At 35.8% G+C, this 19,851-nt stretch overlaps 1 protein-coding gene across 2 annotated transcripts in view; it reads left to right on the top strand.

Annotated features, from left to right (window-relative positions):
- RAB3GAP1 (RAB3 GTPase activating protein catalytic subunit 1) overlaps positions 1-19,851 on the top strand; it is a 124,120-nt gene that overhangs the window by 84,067 nt on the left and 20,202 nt on the right. For both annotated transcript variants that reach the window (XM_081241606.1, XM_081241605.1), the window contains 7 exons: positions 203-295; positions 714-883; positions 2,719-2,808; positions 4,231-4,403; positions 5,653-5,707; positions 6,563-6,934; positions 16,151-16,288. In XM_081241606.1, coding sequence (XP_081097732.1) covers positions 203-295; positions 714-883; positions 2,719-2,808; positions 4,231-4,403; positions 5,653-5,707; positions 6,563-6,934; positions 16,151-16,288 — 1,091 coding nt within the window. The remainder of the gene's footprint in view (positions 1-202; positions 296-713; positions 884-2,718; positions 2,809-4,230; positions 4,404-5,652; positions 5,708-6,562; positions 6,935-16,150; positions 16,289-19,851) is intronic.

Here is a 19,851-nt window from a genome sequence, read left to right as displayed (position 1 = left end):
ACTTTTAATATCCTGGGCTATGGAGAGAAAGCAAGGCTACCTTTGAAATAGGATTACTTTTTAGATTGGGTAGGAAAACTGAATGGTTCTTTTTCTATCATATCTTAGCTAATAGCTTTTGTAAAAAGACATGTACTTTTATTTATAGGACTGATTTCTTTCAGTTATGTTTCAAAAATGAGTAACATTTTTTTCTATGTAGGTGATTTTGTCACTGAGTTTTTTAAAATTTGCCGTCGAAAGGAGTCAACTGATGAGATTCTTGGACGATCCACATTTGAGGAAGAAGGAAGAGGTGACACCTTTTTCTTTTTTTAAAAGTTATTTTCAAATGTTCCAGCAACTTTTCATCTATTTTTCTAGTTTGAGTTATGTTGAGGAAGCAAGTTTTGATGAACTAGGCAGCTACCATTTTCTCTAGGCTATATATACCCTGAGCTTAAAACATTGTGTGATTAATAAGTTCTTTCCACCAAAAATGTAAGCTATTTTGAAAAGCAGGGTTTTAGAGGTTTATTTTTGAAGTTCCCTGGGCAGAAGTTATGTTACACCTTTGTCAATCATGCATCCATATAAAGCTGAAAATATGTATTAGTAAAAAGTCACTAATGAAAAGAGTGACTAAAATATTCTGTACAGTCATCAGTTTATTCATCACTTTAACCTGCCAAGGTTGGTGATATAATATGTATTCATTTCTATTCTTTTTATAGAAGTTGCTGATATAACTCATGCTTTGTCAAAGTTGACAGAGCCTGCACCGGTTCCAATTCATAAATTATCAGTTTCAAATATGGTACACACTGCAAAGAAGAAAATACGAAAACAGAGAGGTGTAGAAGAATCACCACTGAATAATGATGTCCTCAATACAATCCTCTTGGTAAACTAAATGTAATGTTTTTATATGTCTATATGCACACTCATTTATTCATTATCTGTTCAGTTCCATCTATGTGGCAGGTACTGGATTGGGAATATAAAATGAGTAAAACATCGTCTCCACATTGAGTTCCCACTAGTGTAGTGGGAAGAAGGAAAGTAAATAGTAGTTACAGTACCACGTTACATGTGAGAATTCTGGCAAAGGGGCTGTGAGAACACGGCAGAGGGTGCATCTGTCTCTGTCTGAGCAGTGGGGATCAGGGAAAGCTTCATAAAGAGGGACAGAAGGATTAGAAGCAGAGGAATAGCAGAAGCCTGAGAGAGCATGTTGGACAGTTTGGTATATGGCAGGGTACTTCCCAGAGGGTGGCCAGGGACGAGGAGAGTAGCAGGTAACCTGCCATGTTGAAGCACTGGACTTCATCTTAACAGTTTAATGACATTTTAAGCAGAAGGTTGACATCAGAATGGTATTCTTGAAAACTTTCTTTCACAACAGTCCAGAGAAAACTTTATAGCGAGTACTAGAAGGGGCTAGGGTGTCTCCTAGGTATAGGGTGGTGGAACAGGCCTGGCCTAGGAGCCATACACAGGGTTTAATCCTGACTTATGGTATGACTTTGAACAAGCCATTTAACTTCAGTTTCTTCATCTGAAATGAGTCTAATGAAAACCTGTGAGTACTAAAGGACCTTCTGTTACACTGGCATAAAATAGGCCTTTGCTAGATGATAGCTACTCTTACTATAATTGTAGTTATAATCGTACTTCTGGCTATTTGTGCACTAAGTCGTTCTTGGGAAAAACCTTTAAGAGTAATGCAATGAAAAGAATATAGGACTTGAAAACTTGATGTTAATCTTATCCCTGCTGTTTACCTGAGCAAGACTTTTAGCCACATTTTTAGTTTGTATATTTGTAAGATGTGGGCACTGATAATGTAGCTCACGTAGTGGTAGGAGAATAAGATACTGTTTGTAAACGTGCTTAGTAGTGGAGGTTGGCACTTGGTAGTTGCTCTCATTTAAAAAGTCTGTTTAGCATGTTCTGTAATATGTGGCAAAGTATGCATAGTAAAAGGAATTACAAGTCAGCAGTACCACAAAACACTTGGGAAGAATAGTGATAAAAGGATTAAAAGTAAATTTCTGTAGAGAAGGCCCCTTCTTGAGAATGTATCCTTAGAGATTTTATTCCAATTATATAGCTTTTTACCACTTCTCCACACCCTCCCTCCCTCCCTCTCTCTCTCTCTCTCTCTCTCTCCCCCTCACACATGTTAGCAGAAATCATGTGGAAAAGATACACTGGTCATTACAGGTTTAGTCTGCTTCCCACTTTCTATGGGTATCTCGTAAGATAAAATTACAGGTCTTTAATATCATACTTGTAGCATTTCATATATAAAAACCCATGGATGATTCTTCTCTACAGAGCCTCATGAATGTTTGGGTGTTTTAAAATTTTCTTTTATAGTTTTGTCTTTTTAATAATAACATTAAAAAAAAATTTAATGACATTGGATGAGCCTGAAATCATAGTGAAGAGATTCTGGTTTTGCATTCTGTAAACTAAACAATTCACAGAACCAGGTGGTTACATTCAAGAAAAATCTGATTTTAAAATTGACTAGTCACTGAAACAATGTATTTTTGAAGAAAAATAGAAAATGTTTGAGATATTGTAGAACTAACTGGGCAGTACAGTAAGAGCACTCTCATCATTTTAAAAACAAAACCATTAAAAAGTTGGTGTTTATATGAGTTACAAAAGTCAACAAAATGAGAAATTTCATTGAAGTTGTGATTATTTTCTTTCTTCCTCCCTCCTAAGTTCTTATTCCCTGATGCTGCTTCTGAGAAACCATTAGATGGGACTTCTTCAACAGACAACAGTAATCCTCTATTAGAGAGTGAAGAATATGTAAGTTAATTAAATTAATATTAAAATATTTTATTTTTTAATTAAAATTTAAAAAATATTTGTTTTATTTATTTATTTTTGGCTGCACTGGGTCTTCGTTGCTGTGTGCGGCCTTTCTCTAGTTGTGGCGAGCGGGGACTACTTTTCATTGCAGTGCGTGGGCTTCTCATTGGGATGGCTTGTCTTGTTGCAGAGCACGGGCTCTAGGTGTGTGGGCTTCAGTAGTTGTGGCACGTGGGCTCAGTAGTTGTGTCTCACGATCTCTAGAGCACAGGCTCAGTAGCTGTGGCTCATGGGCTTAGTTGCTCTGCAGCACGTGGGATCTTCCCGGACTAGGGCTTGAACCTGTGTCCCCTGTATTGGCAGGCGGATTCTTAACCACTGCACCACCAGGGGAGCCCTAAAATATTTTAAATGCATTGAATTTCTAGGGGTTTTGCTATATTTCTAGCAAAAGTCATGAAATCTAGTTCACAACAATGACTACTGTAAACAGTTTTACAGCTCTACACCTGTCATTTAAGCTTTCTTTTCTCAATTTATCAAAGACTTGGATGAGGAAAATGTGAAAAATTTCTAGCACTCACTATAAAGCTTTCTCTATTTTGAAATAAGGATCTTTTTATTTTAAAAATCACCTTAGTAAAACTTGAGTGAAGATGATATCATGGCCTTCATTCAGACAATGCCCTACTATAGAATATTGGCATAGATAACATATTTTGGGTAGAAGAACTTTTCTGGAAAGAGTGAAAAAAATAACAAATATATTGTGCATGGTTATAGGATTGCCTTCATTTTACACTTTTCATAAATCATCAAATTTACATTTTGCAGCAGATTCTTCTTTGTATTTCAAAACTGGACAGAGAGTGGAAAATTCTTTAATGAAGTAACATGTAAAATGAAGTAAAATTTTCATGTTTTCCTCTTTCAAGTCTTTGATAAATTGAGAAATGAGAGTTTAAATGACAGGTGTGCAGATATATCAAATTGTTAACAGTAGTTATTCTGGGGAAGTGATTTCATGAACTGAGGAGGAAAAGCAGGCTTTACATTTTCAGTTTATACAGTTCTGATATTATGTTTTTGATTTTGACAAGTGTGTACTCATTTGTAATTAAGATTTTTATAACAACACATGAAATTTGGAATATATCTTAAAGATTCCACAGAAGAAATTGAAAGCTGTAACTTTAGGCTCACTAAACTATAGCTTCACTTTTTGATACTTATACACATCTTGAAAACATGGAGCTGCCGAAGAACAATTTAGGCAATAATGTATTAGACATTTGATAAAAGCCGGTTTGGTAGGATAGATTAATTTCAGTATTAAAATCTCTGCCTACACAGTTTTTGATTATACATGTAAATATGTTGTTAACAAATTTTGCTTTGTTTCTGTTTTGTTAAATTTAGAATCTCTACAATCAGTTCAAATCTGCACCATCTGATAGTTTAACATACAAATTGGCTTTGTGTCTTTGTATGATCAATTTCTACCATGGAGGGCTGAAAGGAGTGGCACATCTCTGGCAGGAGTTTGTTCTTGAAATGCGTTTCAGATGGGAGAACAACTTTCTGATTCCAGGGTAATAATTTCAGTTTCCAGCTTTAGAGATAGGATTTTTGTTTGTTTGCAAAATTTGACTTTTGACCCATTAATTCTCCTCTTCTAGGAAATCTGCCCTAAGAAAGTGGTAAGAAACTTAGGACACAATTTCTGTTTAGAGGTAGTCACTGCAGCAAATTTATAATAGGAAAAAAAAAGTTAAACAACCTAAATATCAAACATTAAAGAATGGTTAAATAAATCATGATATGTCTCTATAATGGAAAGTTTTTTTCTAAGAATCTCTAATAACACAGAAAGTGATCACTATTTGTAGTAAAGTAGAATATAGTGTTATGTATACAGAGTGCTTTCAACTATGCTTTCAATTATGCTGATAGAGAATATTGAAAAATATATAGAATATATATAGAAATATGTATAGAAAAATAATTGGAAAGAAATACAACCAGATGTTAACAGTAGTTTTCCCAGGTGTGAATTATGTTTTTATTTTGCTCTTTATACATTTGTGTATACATTTGTGTTCTAAATCTTCTGTCATGAACATACATTTTTATAGTTGGAGGGGAAAAAACATCTTTAAAGTTCATAAGTTTCATAGGTATTAGACATTACCTATAATTTTTTGGTATAATTTATATTGACATCTCATTTAAAGAGTTTAGTTAGCATATATGTTGGTACTGCATAGGTTACTGCCCATTTACGTGTGCTACTCAAACTAAGGGAGGAGAGTCATGATATAAGTAATATAAAGTGGTATTTGATCCAAAAATGTTTACTCTTCTGTCATTTGCCAGCCTCTGCTTAGCTGGATTCTCTCTTGGCTGATTACTGGGAACCTAGTGATTTAGCCTAGGGGCAGTCCAGGCTCCCTTTAGCAAAAGAGAGGTGGAGATCAGTGGATTTTATATTGAGAATCCACCATAATGATTGAGAAATGAATGTATAGTATAATCTCTTTTGTAAGGCATGAAATACTATATGCTAGCTACTTCCTAGGGTGAATTTCTAGGCTTTAAAATTTTTTTCGAGTTTCTGTTAGCTTGAGAGCTATCACTAGTTTGCTGTTACTGTTGGTGAATTATGGACTAGGGTGATAAAATAAATTTTGATCTTTTAATTTTATTTGGTCCATCTCAGTTGCCTTATCTATAGAAACCTAGTTTTGATTTATCAATGTGGCTAAAATATATGGTAGTATAAAAATACGAATATCTGAAGCAATTTTACTAAGCTGTTTTTCCCACTACTTTATTTGATAGATTAGCAAGTGGACCCCCAGATCTAAGATGTTGTTTACTGCATCAGAAACTACAGGTAAAGATTTCCCAGTGACAGTATATAAATGTGGTCTTGGTTCAATCGGAGCTTATTCTGATATTAAATGTGATAATGGATTATAGGCTATTCTCATTGTGGTGCTGTAGGTTACTTAAGTCATTGTCATTCACAACAAGGTCCAGGGAAAGGGTGGAGAAAGAAAATAAAATATTCAAGTAGTGGATAGATTTTTATTTTACTGTAACTGTCACCGGCAGAACGGCTATTTCTTCAGTCCTTGTCCTCCTGAAGGAAAAACTTCAGTCATCCTTGTCCTCCTGAAGGAAAAACTTCAGTCGAGAGACAGAGAGCAGTTTTAAGCAGCAGAAGTTTTATTAAGCAAAGCGGAAGTACACTCCTGAGAAAGGATGAGAGCGGGCTGTCTGGAAACCAGAAGCCATCCTGCAGTGGGGATAGGGTTGGCTTTTCAGGCGGAAAGTCCCTTCATGTGTCATTTGACTGACAAGTTGATTGACAGCTTTAGGTTAAGTAACTTATCTCCTTGTGCGCAGGCGCTTAACGCATAAGCACCCAAGTGAAACCTATGGGCGTGGGGGGGAAACTGCAGTGCTCATTTATTACAAATATGGCAAAATGAGCCCTGGGTTACTTTGAATCACCTTTTAGGTCTTGGTGCTCCCGCGCCAACCTATGCTGGTGGGTCTTATCTAGGTTGGTCGTAATAAGGCTGGAAACTTAGCAGTCCTTGACCACAAAAGGGAGTATCTCTGGGCGTGTTCTGATCACCGGTGTCCAGGTCCGGGAGAGAAGGATGACCCTGTCCAGAATGGGGCAGGGACCTGCTCATGTCTGACTAACTGCCTAACAATTCAAACATGAATGTTTTTTCAGATGTTAAATTGTTGTATTGAACGAAAGAAGGCACGTGATGAGGGGAGAAAGACAAGTCCTTCAGATAATGTAACTAATACATATTCAGGGGATGCTGGAAAATCTGGAGACCAGCTGGGGCCCGACAATCTAAAAGATATGGATAAGGAAAAGGGAGAGGTGGGAAAATCATGGGATTCTTGGAGTGACAGCGAGGAAGAATTTTTTGAATGCCTAAGTGATACTGAAGAACTTAAGGGAAATGGACAAGAGAGTGGCAAGAAAGGAGGACCTAAGGAGATGGCAAGTTTAAAGCCAGAAGGACGACTCCATCAGCATGGGAAACTTACACTGCTACATAATGGAGAACCTCTCTATATTCCAGTGACCCAGGTAGGACATGGACTGGTTCTTTAAGTGTTATTTTTTGTTGGTTATATAACTTTATCCTAGTAAGAGATGATTGCTTTGGGTAGAGGCAATTCTTTAAACAGTTCTATGTTCAAAGATCTGTAAATTTGACTGTTGGGGCTTTTAGGTCTAATATTTGTACAACTGAGAAATGTTTTGAAGTTTCAGTAGATAGTAGCTCATCATGTATAAGGTGATCTGTTAGTTCATCTTAAACTTAGTGGTGGGTACTCAGGTGTTTAAAAAAACAAAATCCAAAAATATTGGAAGAACAAAAGTAAAAATTCTTTAATTATATAATTAGTTTTTATCTGTTGTAATATGCAGTTTGAATCCATTTTATACAATTAGGAAGTAGAATAGCAACAACTCAAAACCTAAGGAAGAGCAATAGTTTTTGTTGGGTTTTTTTGCATAGGTAATAAGTGAATACATTTTATTGTGAAAAACTCAACCTAGAAAAAGTAAAAGCCACCACCCACTAATTCCAATTCTCATCTGTAGAAGTAACCACTATTATTGGTTTGGGTTATAATTTCTTACACCTGTTTCTATGCTTTGATGTATGTATGTGTATGCATATCATACATAATTTTGTGGATTTTTAAAAACGTGTGCATTGGTGTGTAGTTTTTTAACCTAATGTGTCTTGAAGATCTCTTCATGTCATTACATGTAGATCTACTTCATCTCTTTAATTGCTGTGTAATATTCCACGGCATGGAAGAGTGATAAGCTTATTGAACCATTACCCTCTTAATGCACAATATGTTATTTGCAGCTTATTGCTATTACAGTGCTACAGTAATGTAGCAGATTCTTGTAGTTTTTCATATATTATCTGTTCACATAAGTGTCTCTCTAAGGAAGAGATGAAAAATGGAATTTCTAGAAAAACAGATATATAAGCTATAAAATTCCTCTTCAAAAGGGCTGCACCTATTTTATACCCTGTCATTGATGAATATAGGAGTAAGGGAATAACATTCTCTCCCCAACTTTCCTTTTACACTTTCTTCCTCCATAAATATGTATTGAGTGTCTAATATATGCCAACCACTGTCCTAGGCCTTAGGATTTTAGTAGCAAACTATATAGTAAGGTTCTTGCACTCATGTTACTTGTATTCATATTTAATTTAATTTTTTTTCTAATTGACATTACCAGTCAAAAATAATTTTTGCCAATACGATGGGCAAAAGTGGTGTCTCAGTGTTCTAGAATGTAGTTCCCTGATTTTTGATGAACCTAAGTATCTTTTAATATGTTATGCCATCCTTTCCTGTGAATTGCATTCCATTTTTCTTTTATGTTGCTGTCCTATTCTTAATGATTTATATGAGTCCTTCATATATTAGATATAAATCCTCTGTTATATACATTGTGTATGTTTTCTCCTAGTTATTTTAAAAACATTTGTTTACTTATCTATTGAGTTAATTATAACTAAATAAAGTGCACAAATCTTAAGTGTACAGCTTGGTGAGTTTTTTCATATTTAAAAACCCATGTAAAACTAATAGAATGTTATATGTCAATTATATCTGAATAAAAAAAATTGACTCAGAAAAATAAAAAAATAAAAATAAAAACTCATGTAACTACCACCCATATCAAGATATAGAAAATTCTCATCTTCCTAGAACAGCAATGATCAGTAGAACTTTCTGTGAAGATGGACATGTATATTTTCTGTGTTCTCTAGTACTATAGCCATTATATGTAGCTACTGAGTGCTTGAAATGTGGCTAGTGCAACTAAGGAACTGAATTTTTAATATAATTTTTAAAAATTTAAACAGACAGATGTATTGAGTACTCCCCTCCAGGTAACTCTTTTTTCTAACTTATATCAGCATAGGTTAGTTTTGTCAATTTTTGAATATCATAAATGTAATCATACTTTGCTTGCTCTTTTATATATGAATGGAATTATGTACTCTTGTGTTGTGCTTTTTATTTAACAACCATCTGTGGGATTCATGTATGTCATTATATGAATCAGTATTTGTGCATATTTTATTACTTTATAGTATTCTGTTATATGAATATGCCACTCAATTCTTACATTGCTTATCCATTCACCTGCTGATGCAATTTGAGTTGTTTACAGTTTGAGCTATTATAAACAAACGAAAATTCTTATGTGTCTTTTGGTGAACATACTCATTTTCTTTTGGATATATTCTTAAGAGTAGAATTGTTGGGCCATGTGGTAGCAATATGTTTGATATTGCTAAACAGTCTCCCAAAGTGGTTGAACTAATTTACATTCCCTCCAACAATGCATAATAATTGTGGTTTATTCCACATAATCTCTTACATTTGGTGTGTCAGGGGTCCCAACACCACTCCCATGTTTGGTGATTTGCTTGGAGGACTCAGTATATAGTCATGCTCACAGCTGTAACTTAATAGAGCAAAGGGACACAAAGCAAAATCAGTGAAAGGAAATGGCACATGGGACAAAGTTCAGAGGATATCAAGCACAAGCTTCCAAGAGTCTCCTTGCAGTACAGTCACACAAGATGCACTTAACTTCACAACTGATCATGACCACATGTGAAATGTTATCTACTAGGGAAACTTGTCACAGGCTCAGTGCTCAGGGTTTTTTTTTTTACTGGGCCCTGGTCACAAAGCACCCTCTGCCTAGCATGTGCCAAAATTCCAGACTCCCAGAAGGAAAGCAGGTATTCAGCATAAACCATATTGTTTGCACAAAGAGTTTATGCATAGTGAACCATTTTTATCAGTTCTGAGTATGGTGGGACTCTGCCAGAATCCAGGTTCCCAGAAGCCAGCCGAGGGCCAACTTTGCAAACAGGCCTTTCTGAGGATAATAGTCTAAGGCCTGCTATGTTAACTCTTCTCTGAACACTTGATAATTTCAATCATTTTAATTTTTGCCTTTCTGAGGGGTATGTAGTAGTATCTCATGTTTTCACATTTCCCTGATGAATAATGACACTGAACACATTTTCATATATTTATTGCCCACTTGGATATTTTCTTGGTCAAGTACCTGTTCAAGACCTTTACCTGTTTTTTCAAAATTAGTCGTCTTTTTCCCTATTGCTTTGTAGGAATTCTTCATATATTCTGGATATGAGTTCTGAGGTGTATATATCTGTATCTGTCTGTCTGTCTATCTATAACAAATAATTTCTCCTAGTCGGTGCCTTGCCTATTCACTTTCTTAATGATGCCTTTTGTTGAATAGGCATTTTTAATTTTAATAAGGTCTGATCTACCAATATTTTTCTTATGTGGATACTGCTTTTGTCTCCTGTTAAGAAATTAACTACTCCAAGGTCCTGGAGATATTCTCTTGTGTTTTCTTCTGGAAGCTTTATGGTTTTACCTATCACATTTATGTTTGTGATCCACCTCAAATTGACTGTGTTTGGTGTGTGGAAGAGATTAAGATTCTCTTTTTTCTGTAAGGGTGTATGTACAGTTATGTTCCAACACCATTATTCAGAAGACCTGCTTTTTCCTATGGAGTGGCAGTGACATCTTTGTTGTAAATCAAGTGATTGTATGTGTGTTGGTCTCTTTCTGGACTATTTATTCTGTTAGTCCCTTTGTTTATCCTTCTGCCAGTAATGTACTGTCCTTATTACTATAGTTTTATAAAAATCTTTCTATCTTGTAGTTTAAATCTTCTAACTTTGTTCTTCAAGATTATCTTGACTCTTCTTTTCCTTTTTATGTAAATTTGGGAAACTGTTTTGTCAGTTTCCACACATAACATAATCCTGCTGGGATTTTAATTCATATTGTATCAAATTAGATTTAGAAATAGCATTGCATTGCATTGGAGAGAATTGATATCTTAACAATATTGAGTCTCGTGACCATGAAATGTCTTTCATTTTATTGAATGTTCCTTTTACTTTCTCTTATCAGTGTTTTTTACTTTTTAATGTAGAGGGTTTGCATATCTTTTATTAGATTTATGTCAAAGTATAATATTTGTAATTTTTCAAATATTGTAAATGGTATTTTTAAATTTCATTTAAAAACATTTTCCCTGATATGTAGAAATAGTTTATTATTGTATATTGACCTTGAATCTAACAATCTTATTACATTCACTTATTGTTTCTAGTATATTTGGAGTTTTCTATACGCACAGTCATGTTATCTGTTAATAGACAATTTGAATTATGATTTTCTGGCCTGTACACTTTTTAATTCTTCTTCATTTCTTATTGTACTGGCTAGGACCTCAGGTACAGTGTTGAACAGTGGACATCCTCCTCTTGTTCCCAATCTCAGAAGAAAAGCATGTGATAATCTTTGAGTATATCTTTTGTAGGTATCATTTATCATATGAAGGAAATTTTCTCCTATCCCTAGTTTCTGAGAGTTTTTTTCATGATCAGGTATTGTATTTTATCAAATGTTTGTCCTACATATTGAGGTAATCATAAGATAATTGTGAGTTCTAAATGAAATAGTGAGTTTTAAATATGATAAGTGAATGATACCATGTCTAGTCCAAAATAAGTACTCAATTTTTGGCTATTCTTTTTTTTTTTTAATTGGAGTAAAATTGCTTTACAGTGTTGTGTTAGTTTCTGCTGTACAATGAAGTGAATCAGCTATATGTATACCTATATCCCCTCCCTCTTGGACCTCCCTCCCACCCCCCCACCCATCCCACCCATCTAGGCCATCACAGAGCACCAAGCTGAGCTCCCTGTGCTGTACACCAGGTTCCCACTAGCTAGCTATTTTACACATGGTGGTGTATTTATGTCAAACCTAATCTCCCAATTTTGTCCCACCCTCCCCTTCCCCCCCACCCCCCGCCGTGTCCACATGTCTGTTCTCTATATCTATGTCTCTACTCCTGCCCTACGAATAGGTTCATCTGTACCGTTTTTCTAGATTCCACATATATGCATTAATATACGGTATTTCTGGCTTACTTCACTCTGTATGACAGACTCTAGGCTATTATTCTTTTGAGGACTTTTTCTTATATAAGACCTAAGAGGCTAGTATTGCTTCGCAGGTTGCAAGGATTGACTTAAAAGGTTTTTTAACCAGTTTTCATATTTTGAGATGGGTTGATCAGTTGTAATAATTGTGCAGTGGGATGTTGGGATGATTGCTTGATAATTTTAAAACATGGATTCTGTTAACTTTTTTTCCCATGCTTATATTGTTTCTTTGCCAGGTGGCTGTCATTTATGACATTAGTTTTGTTTGTTTGTTTGACAGGCCTTATCTTTTTGCTTCTTTATATTATTTTAAAAGTAATTATATTTTAGATACTTCATCACTAACTGTTAGTACTAGGACAGATTATTCTAATGCTAGAAACCAAGTGTATATTTTTTCAAATTTTGTTGGAGTGCATGCAGTTGGTATTGAGATCTTGTGGCATAGACTGGGATGTAGGCATCTAGTAGAGCTAGATTTGTAGCCTGGCACCACCCTTATTTTTAGCTAGTATTGCTAGTAGAGGCTATGTTTCCTTTCTGAGCCTTGTTTTTCTCTCTTAAAAAAAAGTTTGCATTTTCTAGAATTTTATATAAATTTTATGTAATTACAGTATAGTTTTTGTGTGAATTCTTTTAGTATAATTATTTTGAGATTTCATATATGTTGTGTGTATCAGTAGTTCATTCATTTTTATTGCTTAGTAGTGTTCCTCAGCATGGATATAGCACAGATCATTTATCTAGTCACTTTTTGATAGACTTTCCAAAAATGGGCATAAGGAAGCTTTTTATCTTGATTGTAGTGACTGCTTCATGGGTATGTACTTAACAAATGTACCCTTTAAATTATTGTATGTTGATTATACTTCAAAAAATACTGTTTAGGGCTTCCCTGGTGGCGCAGTGGTTGAGAGTCCGCCTGCCGATGCAGGGGATGCGGGTTCGTGCCCCGGTCCGGGAAGATCCCACATGCTGCGGAGTGGTTGGACCCGTGAGCCATGGCCTCTGGGCCTGTGCGTCCGGAGCCTGTGCTCTGCAATGGGAGAGGCCACAACAGTGAGAGGCCCGCGTACCGCAAAAAAAAAAGAAAAAAAAAAAAAATACTGTTTAAAAATTTGTCATATGATCAGTGGTTGACAAGAAGAAAAAAATGAAAGTATTTCTGTCTTGTTCTAATGTATCTTCAGTTTGAAAACCCTACCTATTTATTTATTTAATAAACAAATATTAAATACTTTAAAAACCAATAATAGTTTGTATTACTCTGGGTTGTTCAGGGTTAAATTACATACCATATTTAAAGATATTTGGCATGTAAGTGTTAAGTGAAGTTTAATTTTTTATGTGCTTTTTCCAAGTTTTAATTAACAGTACTCCCTATTTTTAATGAACTTGTTTCATATATGTTGGTTTGATTGGGTTAATGAAGAGTCAGAGGAAGTTGTTCTGGAAGCTCAAGCTTTATTTTTCTGCAGAATGCTATGTCTTCTTCATTTATTTCAGATGCTTTAGTTTCCACATTCAAATTTGTAATCCAAATCTGGAATAATTTAAACTTATTTTTCTCTCAACATGCATCTTATGTATTTAGAAATTAATTTTTGTCTTACCTTTAGGTAAATCGGGGCAAATTTTTAATCTGTTTTACTTTCTTACTTTACAGTTAATCTTATTTGAATTATAACCAATGTATATGTACTTATAGAAAATGTTTGGAATTCAAAATGATCCCAGTTGAAACCATTATAATTTCAGACTTTAGAAATTAGCATAAAATGTGCTGTCAATCCATTGCCACTTCACCAAAAAGAAAAAGTAAATAATAAGACTTTATATAGGTCCCACTTCTAAGAAGTTAAATACATTCCCATATTCCTTTCATGTAGACTTAGGTCAACCTAAAATTTATGGCTAGGAAAGGCTTAAAAATTTTACTCAGCATTTTAGAGCCAGGGCTAGAAGAGAAATTTGTAGAGAATCTGTTAAAGCAAGAGTTCTTAGGTAGTGGATTAGATCCAAACTAATAGTTCTCAAAGCCAGCGTTAGATAGATGTCCTAGATTCTCCCTTCAGTTTGCCACTTGAGAGTTTGCCACTTCGATGATGGTGGGCAAGATGCTATCTCTGCATTCAGTTTCACCACATGTAAAATGCACTGATGACTTCTCAGTGATCAGCGATGAGATCATGTGTATGAGAAAGCTTTGGGCATATTCAGAAATGGTACATATAAGAATGTGTGGCCCTCATGCTCTTTGCTGCTTGTATTCCTCTTGATCATGTTTTTCACTTACAGTTGGCCAGAGTTCCCAGGTGGGGAGGGGTCGTCAGTATCCTTTCAGTATCTCCTCCCTTCCCTCAGGAGGCTAAAGGACAATGAAAAGGAGTTCCTTTTTAATGGAAATAATGAGGGCCTCTGCTCCTGAGTATACTGCTTCATTGGAGATTCATGTTATTTTTGAATCTGAGGAATTTTGATATCATAGGGAAAGTAGAGTAAAAAACTTAAAATACAACCTAAGTATTTTGTCTCTAATTGCAAGTGTTTATTGAGCTTGTGCCAGGATCTATTCTTCACAACAGTGAGTCATATAAAGCTGGAGTAATTGCCCAAGGTTATACAGCTGGGATTCAAACACAGGCATGTTGTTTCTAGAGCCCAAACTCTTAACCAGTCTGTCATACTGTCTTACCAGTTATTATTCAACCCCAAGTATCAGTGTGAGACTTTGAAAGTGATGCATGTTCACTATAGAGAAAGCAAAACAAAAGCTCGTAATTCCATAATCCAGAGATAATCACTGTTAAAGTAGTTCCTTCCCATTTTTTCCTATATCAAACCATTTGCCTGTTATTGTACATTCAGATTCTTTCCAATTTTCACACTGTTATAAATAATACTACAGTGATATTTCTAGAAGTGGAATTCTTGGGTCAGAGGGCATGATCATAAATGCTTGCCATGTATTGATTTCCAGATTGTTGTCTGGGAAGATTTATATTCTCTCCAGCACTGTTTCTGTTTGTAAGTGCCCTTGTAGCTTTGTTTCAAAAATGAGAATGATACAAGAAAAAAGTTACTTTCTTTTGTTTGTTGCTGTGTTTTGAATGCCATACCTTTACCATGCTTCTACTTTATTTCTGACAGATATCTGCAAAAATTATTTATCTCTGTGGAAGTGGTTCTCAACTGGGGAGTGTGTTTTGCCTCCCAGGGGTATTTGGCAAGGTCTGGAAACATTTTTGATTGTCATGAGGTGGAGTGGTACTACAGGCAGTAGTGGTACTACTACAGAGGCCAGAGTTATGCTGCTAAACATCGTACAATGCATAGAACAGGCACCACGACAGAATTATCCAGTCTAAACTGTCAGTAGTACTGAGGCTAAGAAAACTTGCTTAATAGTAAGCTCCTGAAATCTAGAAGGAATCTGTTTATGGACAAGACACTTACTTCTGCTAGCTCTTATCCTATTTAGGAATAAAGGAGTTCATGTTTTTCTGCCTTTAACAACAAAGCAGGCAAGATTTGTTTGGTTAGTCTCTGGGTTGTTGAGTTCTTCATATTTCAAATATAAAATTTAATGGAATCAATTCTCAGAGAACTTTCCTAAGCCTCCTTGAACAGTTTTGAAATGTTTTCTGTCTCTCTCTTAATGATTCTATGGTTGTATTTTCCTTTAGATTTGCCTTAGCTGCTGTTTTATTTGGGGTTACCATTAAAATATATAATGTCTCTGATTTCCCAAAGTAAAAAACAACTTCTTGTGGGAATTGGTAATTTGAATGTGTTTGGAACATAAACTCAAAGCTACTCCTCCAACATAAAATATAGTTATTTGGGGTTCAATTCTTTTCAATTTTCTTCTTACTAGGTATAATAAAAACCTTGCTGCAACTAGTAATGGCATTCATAAAAATATCTTAGGACTTCATTTCTTGATCATTAATAGGCAGGAAAATGTTCAGTGCCTCCAGTTCCTGTCTTAGCTATGGTCAAGGAAACATGATAATCTTATCTGTTGGCTGGCGGGGGTGGGGGGGGCAGTGCGCTGACAGTCATACTTATTCTTCTTGTTACTTTATCACGTAGGTTCCAAAAAACTTGCAAATTTCTCTGAATTCTTTTAAATACATATCTTGTGACTGCTATAGCTGAAATAATTGTCTTTGTTCTATTTTTATAGTTCTGCTTTCTCTAAAAAAAGCTATTCACGAGCTTTGTCCTTTTGTGCTTCGCAGGAACCAGCACCAATGACAGAAGATCTGCTAGAAGAGCAGTCGGAGGTTCTAGCTAAATTGGGTACATCGGCAGAAGGGGCTCACCTCCGAGCACGCATGCAGAGTGCCTGTCTGCTCTCAGATATGGAGTCTTTTAAGGTGGGTCACGTTATCAGAGCTCGGGAGTCTGTTTTGAGCTATTCTGGGATGAAGCTGTGAAAGTCACTCTAAAGTGGTGTGAAGGCCTGCATGTCTTTTTTTTTTTATTAAATGTTTAGATTTCATTCGTAGTTACAACACCCTACCTCCATCCCCTAAAGGTCATAGTCAAACTTGCTTCTTGAGTTTAAAAAAGAAAAGAACAATCTTTTTTTAAAAAATGATTCTATTTTTTTTTAATAAATTTATTTTATTTTATTTATTTTTGGCTGCGTTGGGTCTTCATTGCTACGTGCGGGCTTTCTCTGGTTGCTGTGAGTGGGGGCTACTCTTTGATGTGGTGCATGGGCTTCTCATTGCGGTGGCTTCTCTTGTGGCAGAGCACGGGCTCTAGGCATGTGGGCTTCAGTAGTTGTGGCACGCGGGCTCTAGAGCGCAGGCTCAGTAGTTGTGGTGCCCGGGCTTAGTTGCTCTGCGGCATGTGGGATCTTCTTGGACCAGGGCTCAAACCCGTGTCCCCTGCATTGGCAGGCGGATTCTTAACCACTGCACCACCAAGGAAGTCTGAAAAGAATAATCTTTGAATAATGGTTGGAAGTTGAGAACTGAATCATTTCTGTATGTGGATTGGGATGTTTTCTTCCTTTAGGTATGTCAGTCAATTTAATGCAAGGTTTTTAGAAATCCTTAGGATTTAACATAGGCTGCTTCATTCAGCAAACCTTTGATTACCTACTTTGTGACAGGCACTGTGATTAGGTAATTAAGAAGTACAATGTTTATCCTCAGTTACAGTCTATTGAGGATGCGGGAGGAGATATGTAAATAATTACTATGTGATGAGTTCTCTTAGGAGAGCAAGGTCAAAAAGGTGACTGACTGTACTGAGTGAAGGTCATGGAAAATTTTTCAGAAGAGTCACAGTTTAGGATGAATAGGCATTTGCTACCTGGAGAAGAATATTTTAGGCTTAGATACAGGCCTGTATCTAGAACACAAAGGATTCAGAGAATGGTGACACTTAGCTTATTAATTTAAAAACCAAGGGATGAAGAAAGTCTTTTTGGATTATTTATTTTGAAAGCAGAGGCAAATCCATGTACATTAAAAAAAAAAAATGGGTAGCTCAGTGGGCCACAGGTCTTCCTTTTCCTATTATTGATACTCTGAACTGTCTCCCATGCCCAGACTTTCTTCCTTAACCTACTGCTACCTGTGATGGCCTCCATTTCTTCATTCCACAGCTCCTACTCAGTCCTGTTTTTGTGCTAGGTAGGCCAGCCTGAGTTTGATATTTCAACATAAACACCCCGTGAAAACCTATGCCACTTTCATCTTCCCTGCTAGCAGAGAGTGACAATAAAAGGGAGTCTTTTTATTCCCTGCTTGTTTCCCCCATCTTTCCTAAAAGAAGAAATCTTCAGTAAACCTCTCAAGAGCTGCATGTTTTCTGTAGAGATTAGAAAGATACAGAATATCTTTGAGTTCTGTTCTGCTATGAGGCAAGAAAAAGAGATGTTTTAAAACAGATAGTTGGTACAGTGGATAAAGAGAAGCCAATTGGCTCTCAGGGTATGTGTTAAATCAAAAAGTTAGAGACGGGAATTGGCTTAGGGTGTGTGTGCACAGTAGGAAGTACTAGCCTCCATAGCAGCTATTTTTTTACCTGACCTTTAGCTGCCTTCATATTCATCTGTCCCTATTCTGCTACAGTGTCCTTGTAGAAGCATGTACAGGAGGAAATTCCAAATTGGAGCTGTAAAAGCTCTTCCCCATAGAAACCTTTGCCCCTCATGGTAAGGTGCTATATAATTCCTTTAACACGGTGCTTCAGCAAAACTGTGGTTCGTTAGACTCTTTTGGACTAACCTGGGTAATGTAAAAATCTCTTCAATAACATTGTTTTAACCAGAAAATAGATTATATGTCAAATAACCAACTTACACATCTGCCCCTATGTGGGAATCAGATAATATATTTAAGGAAATACATAGTCACTCTAAAATAGGTATGGTTGCTTTTCCCTTTTTGTATAGGGATGACTTGGTATTAGGGGCCATGGGAGAGTCCCCGGAGCTTTGCATAAATGCTGATAGGTACATGAGGCACCTACACTGCACAGTTCCAGAAGGACAGGGCCTGTTCTTAAGCATGCCCTTGGAGTATATACCTGTAAGAGTAGAAAGAAGGTAAGCCATAGCTGAAGTGAGTCTTGAGCCTCTCCTAGTAGCACTGTGTTCTGTCTGGTATAATAAGGACAACCAGAAGGAAGAATTCTGGTGTGAAATGTCTTTCTTTAACCCATTCTGTAGTACAAGAGTTCAATCTTGTTTTCTTTTTCAGGTTCATTCTCTTCACTCAAGGCCTATCTCTCTAGTTTCCTGAGATGTTTTCATGTGGGTGTGGTGTTGCCTGGTTAATATCCAGTCTTAGTATATGAATCCTGAATCATGCAGTAATCTTGACCCATTGCAGTTCACAGCAGTTTTTTGTTGCTGTGATGCCATAGCCCTTAGAAGTTTATGTTGTTGGCTGTCAGTTAAGAGCCCTCCTCTGATTTCTCATCGCTTTGGGGATTTCCTAAATTGGTGGGGATGATTATACTGGCAGCCAATAAGCTCAATAAGGAGAAGTTGGCAGTTTTGCTCTTCAAATTTAAGACTAACCATTCTCATCATGTTGGTTTTCATTTTGGTGTGAGGTTAATTTAATTTAAAAAGAAAGAAAATGACCATATGCTTAATACTTTTTAGTAATGCTTACATCACTTAATGTTTCAGACAATTAAATATAGTACTTATAGCAGGATGAATATGTTGTGGTAGAGAATTATAACCAAAAAGGTATGTGTTTAATGTATGTACACATATCCTTTGAATATTAAGGGGATGATATATATGCCCATCCTTAATACTCTACTAATATATTACTGGGCACTGGCAAAAAGACCTCCATGCCTTACCACTAACACTGTAAAGCCTCTCCCTTTTTTTTCAGGCTTGAATGTAGAAGTACTTAAAGGATTTTGGCATGCATCTTGTTAATTCTATAGAATTATCCACTAAATAAAACTTTAATTAGTTTGGTTTCAGAAGCCTGAAAAACAATGATTTTAATTCCAATTCCTTAATGGCACAAAAGCAGATTTTAATTCCAGTTCCTTAATGGCACAAAAGCAGTTTATGTAATGGTAACTTGTTATATAAAGCGTGAGAATTTGATGGCTGAATAGAACATTTTTGAGGTTAGCTGATATTTATTGCAGTATCAGTATTGACTTATCGAGGAAAAAAAGAGCAGAACTTTTCCATCATTGGGTTATTATTCTGATCATGTTGTGTATTTAATTTACTTGACTTGAGCTTATTGATACTTTTCTAAGTATTGAGTAGTTAGTTATTATACTATAATTTTAAATTAACTTATATAACTTATAGTCTGAGATTTATTTTCACTTTACATCAAATTTGTATTTCCAAATTCATCAAATGAAAATGTTTTCTTTTTCTATAAAATGGGGGCAGCAAAAATAAAGTACTTTTGGTGCTTTAACATCTGACCTG

Source organism: Mesoplodon bidens (assembly GCF_964165515.1).
Source record: "Mesoplodon bidens genome assembly, chromosome: 8".
In the NCBI taxonomy this organism is placed as follows: domain Eukaryota; kingdom Metazoa; phylum Chordata; class Mammalia; order Artiodactyla; family Ziphiidae; genus Mesoplodon; species Mesoplodon bidens.
The sequence above is the reverse complement of the archived record's forward strand: the minus strand, read 5'-3'. Positions and strand labels throughout refer to the sequence as shown.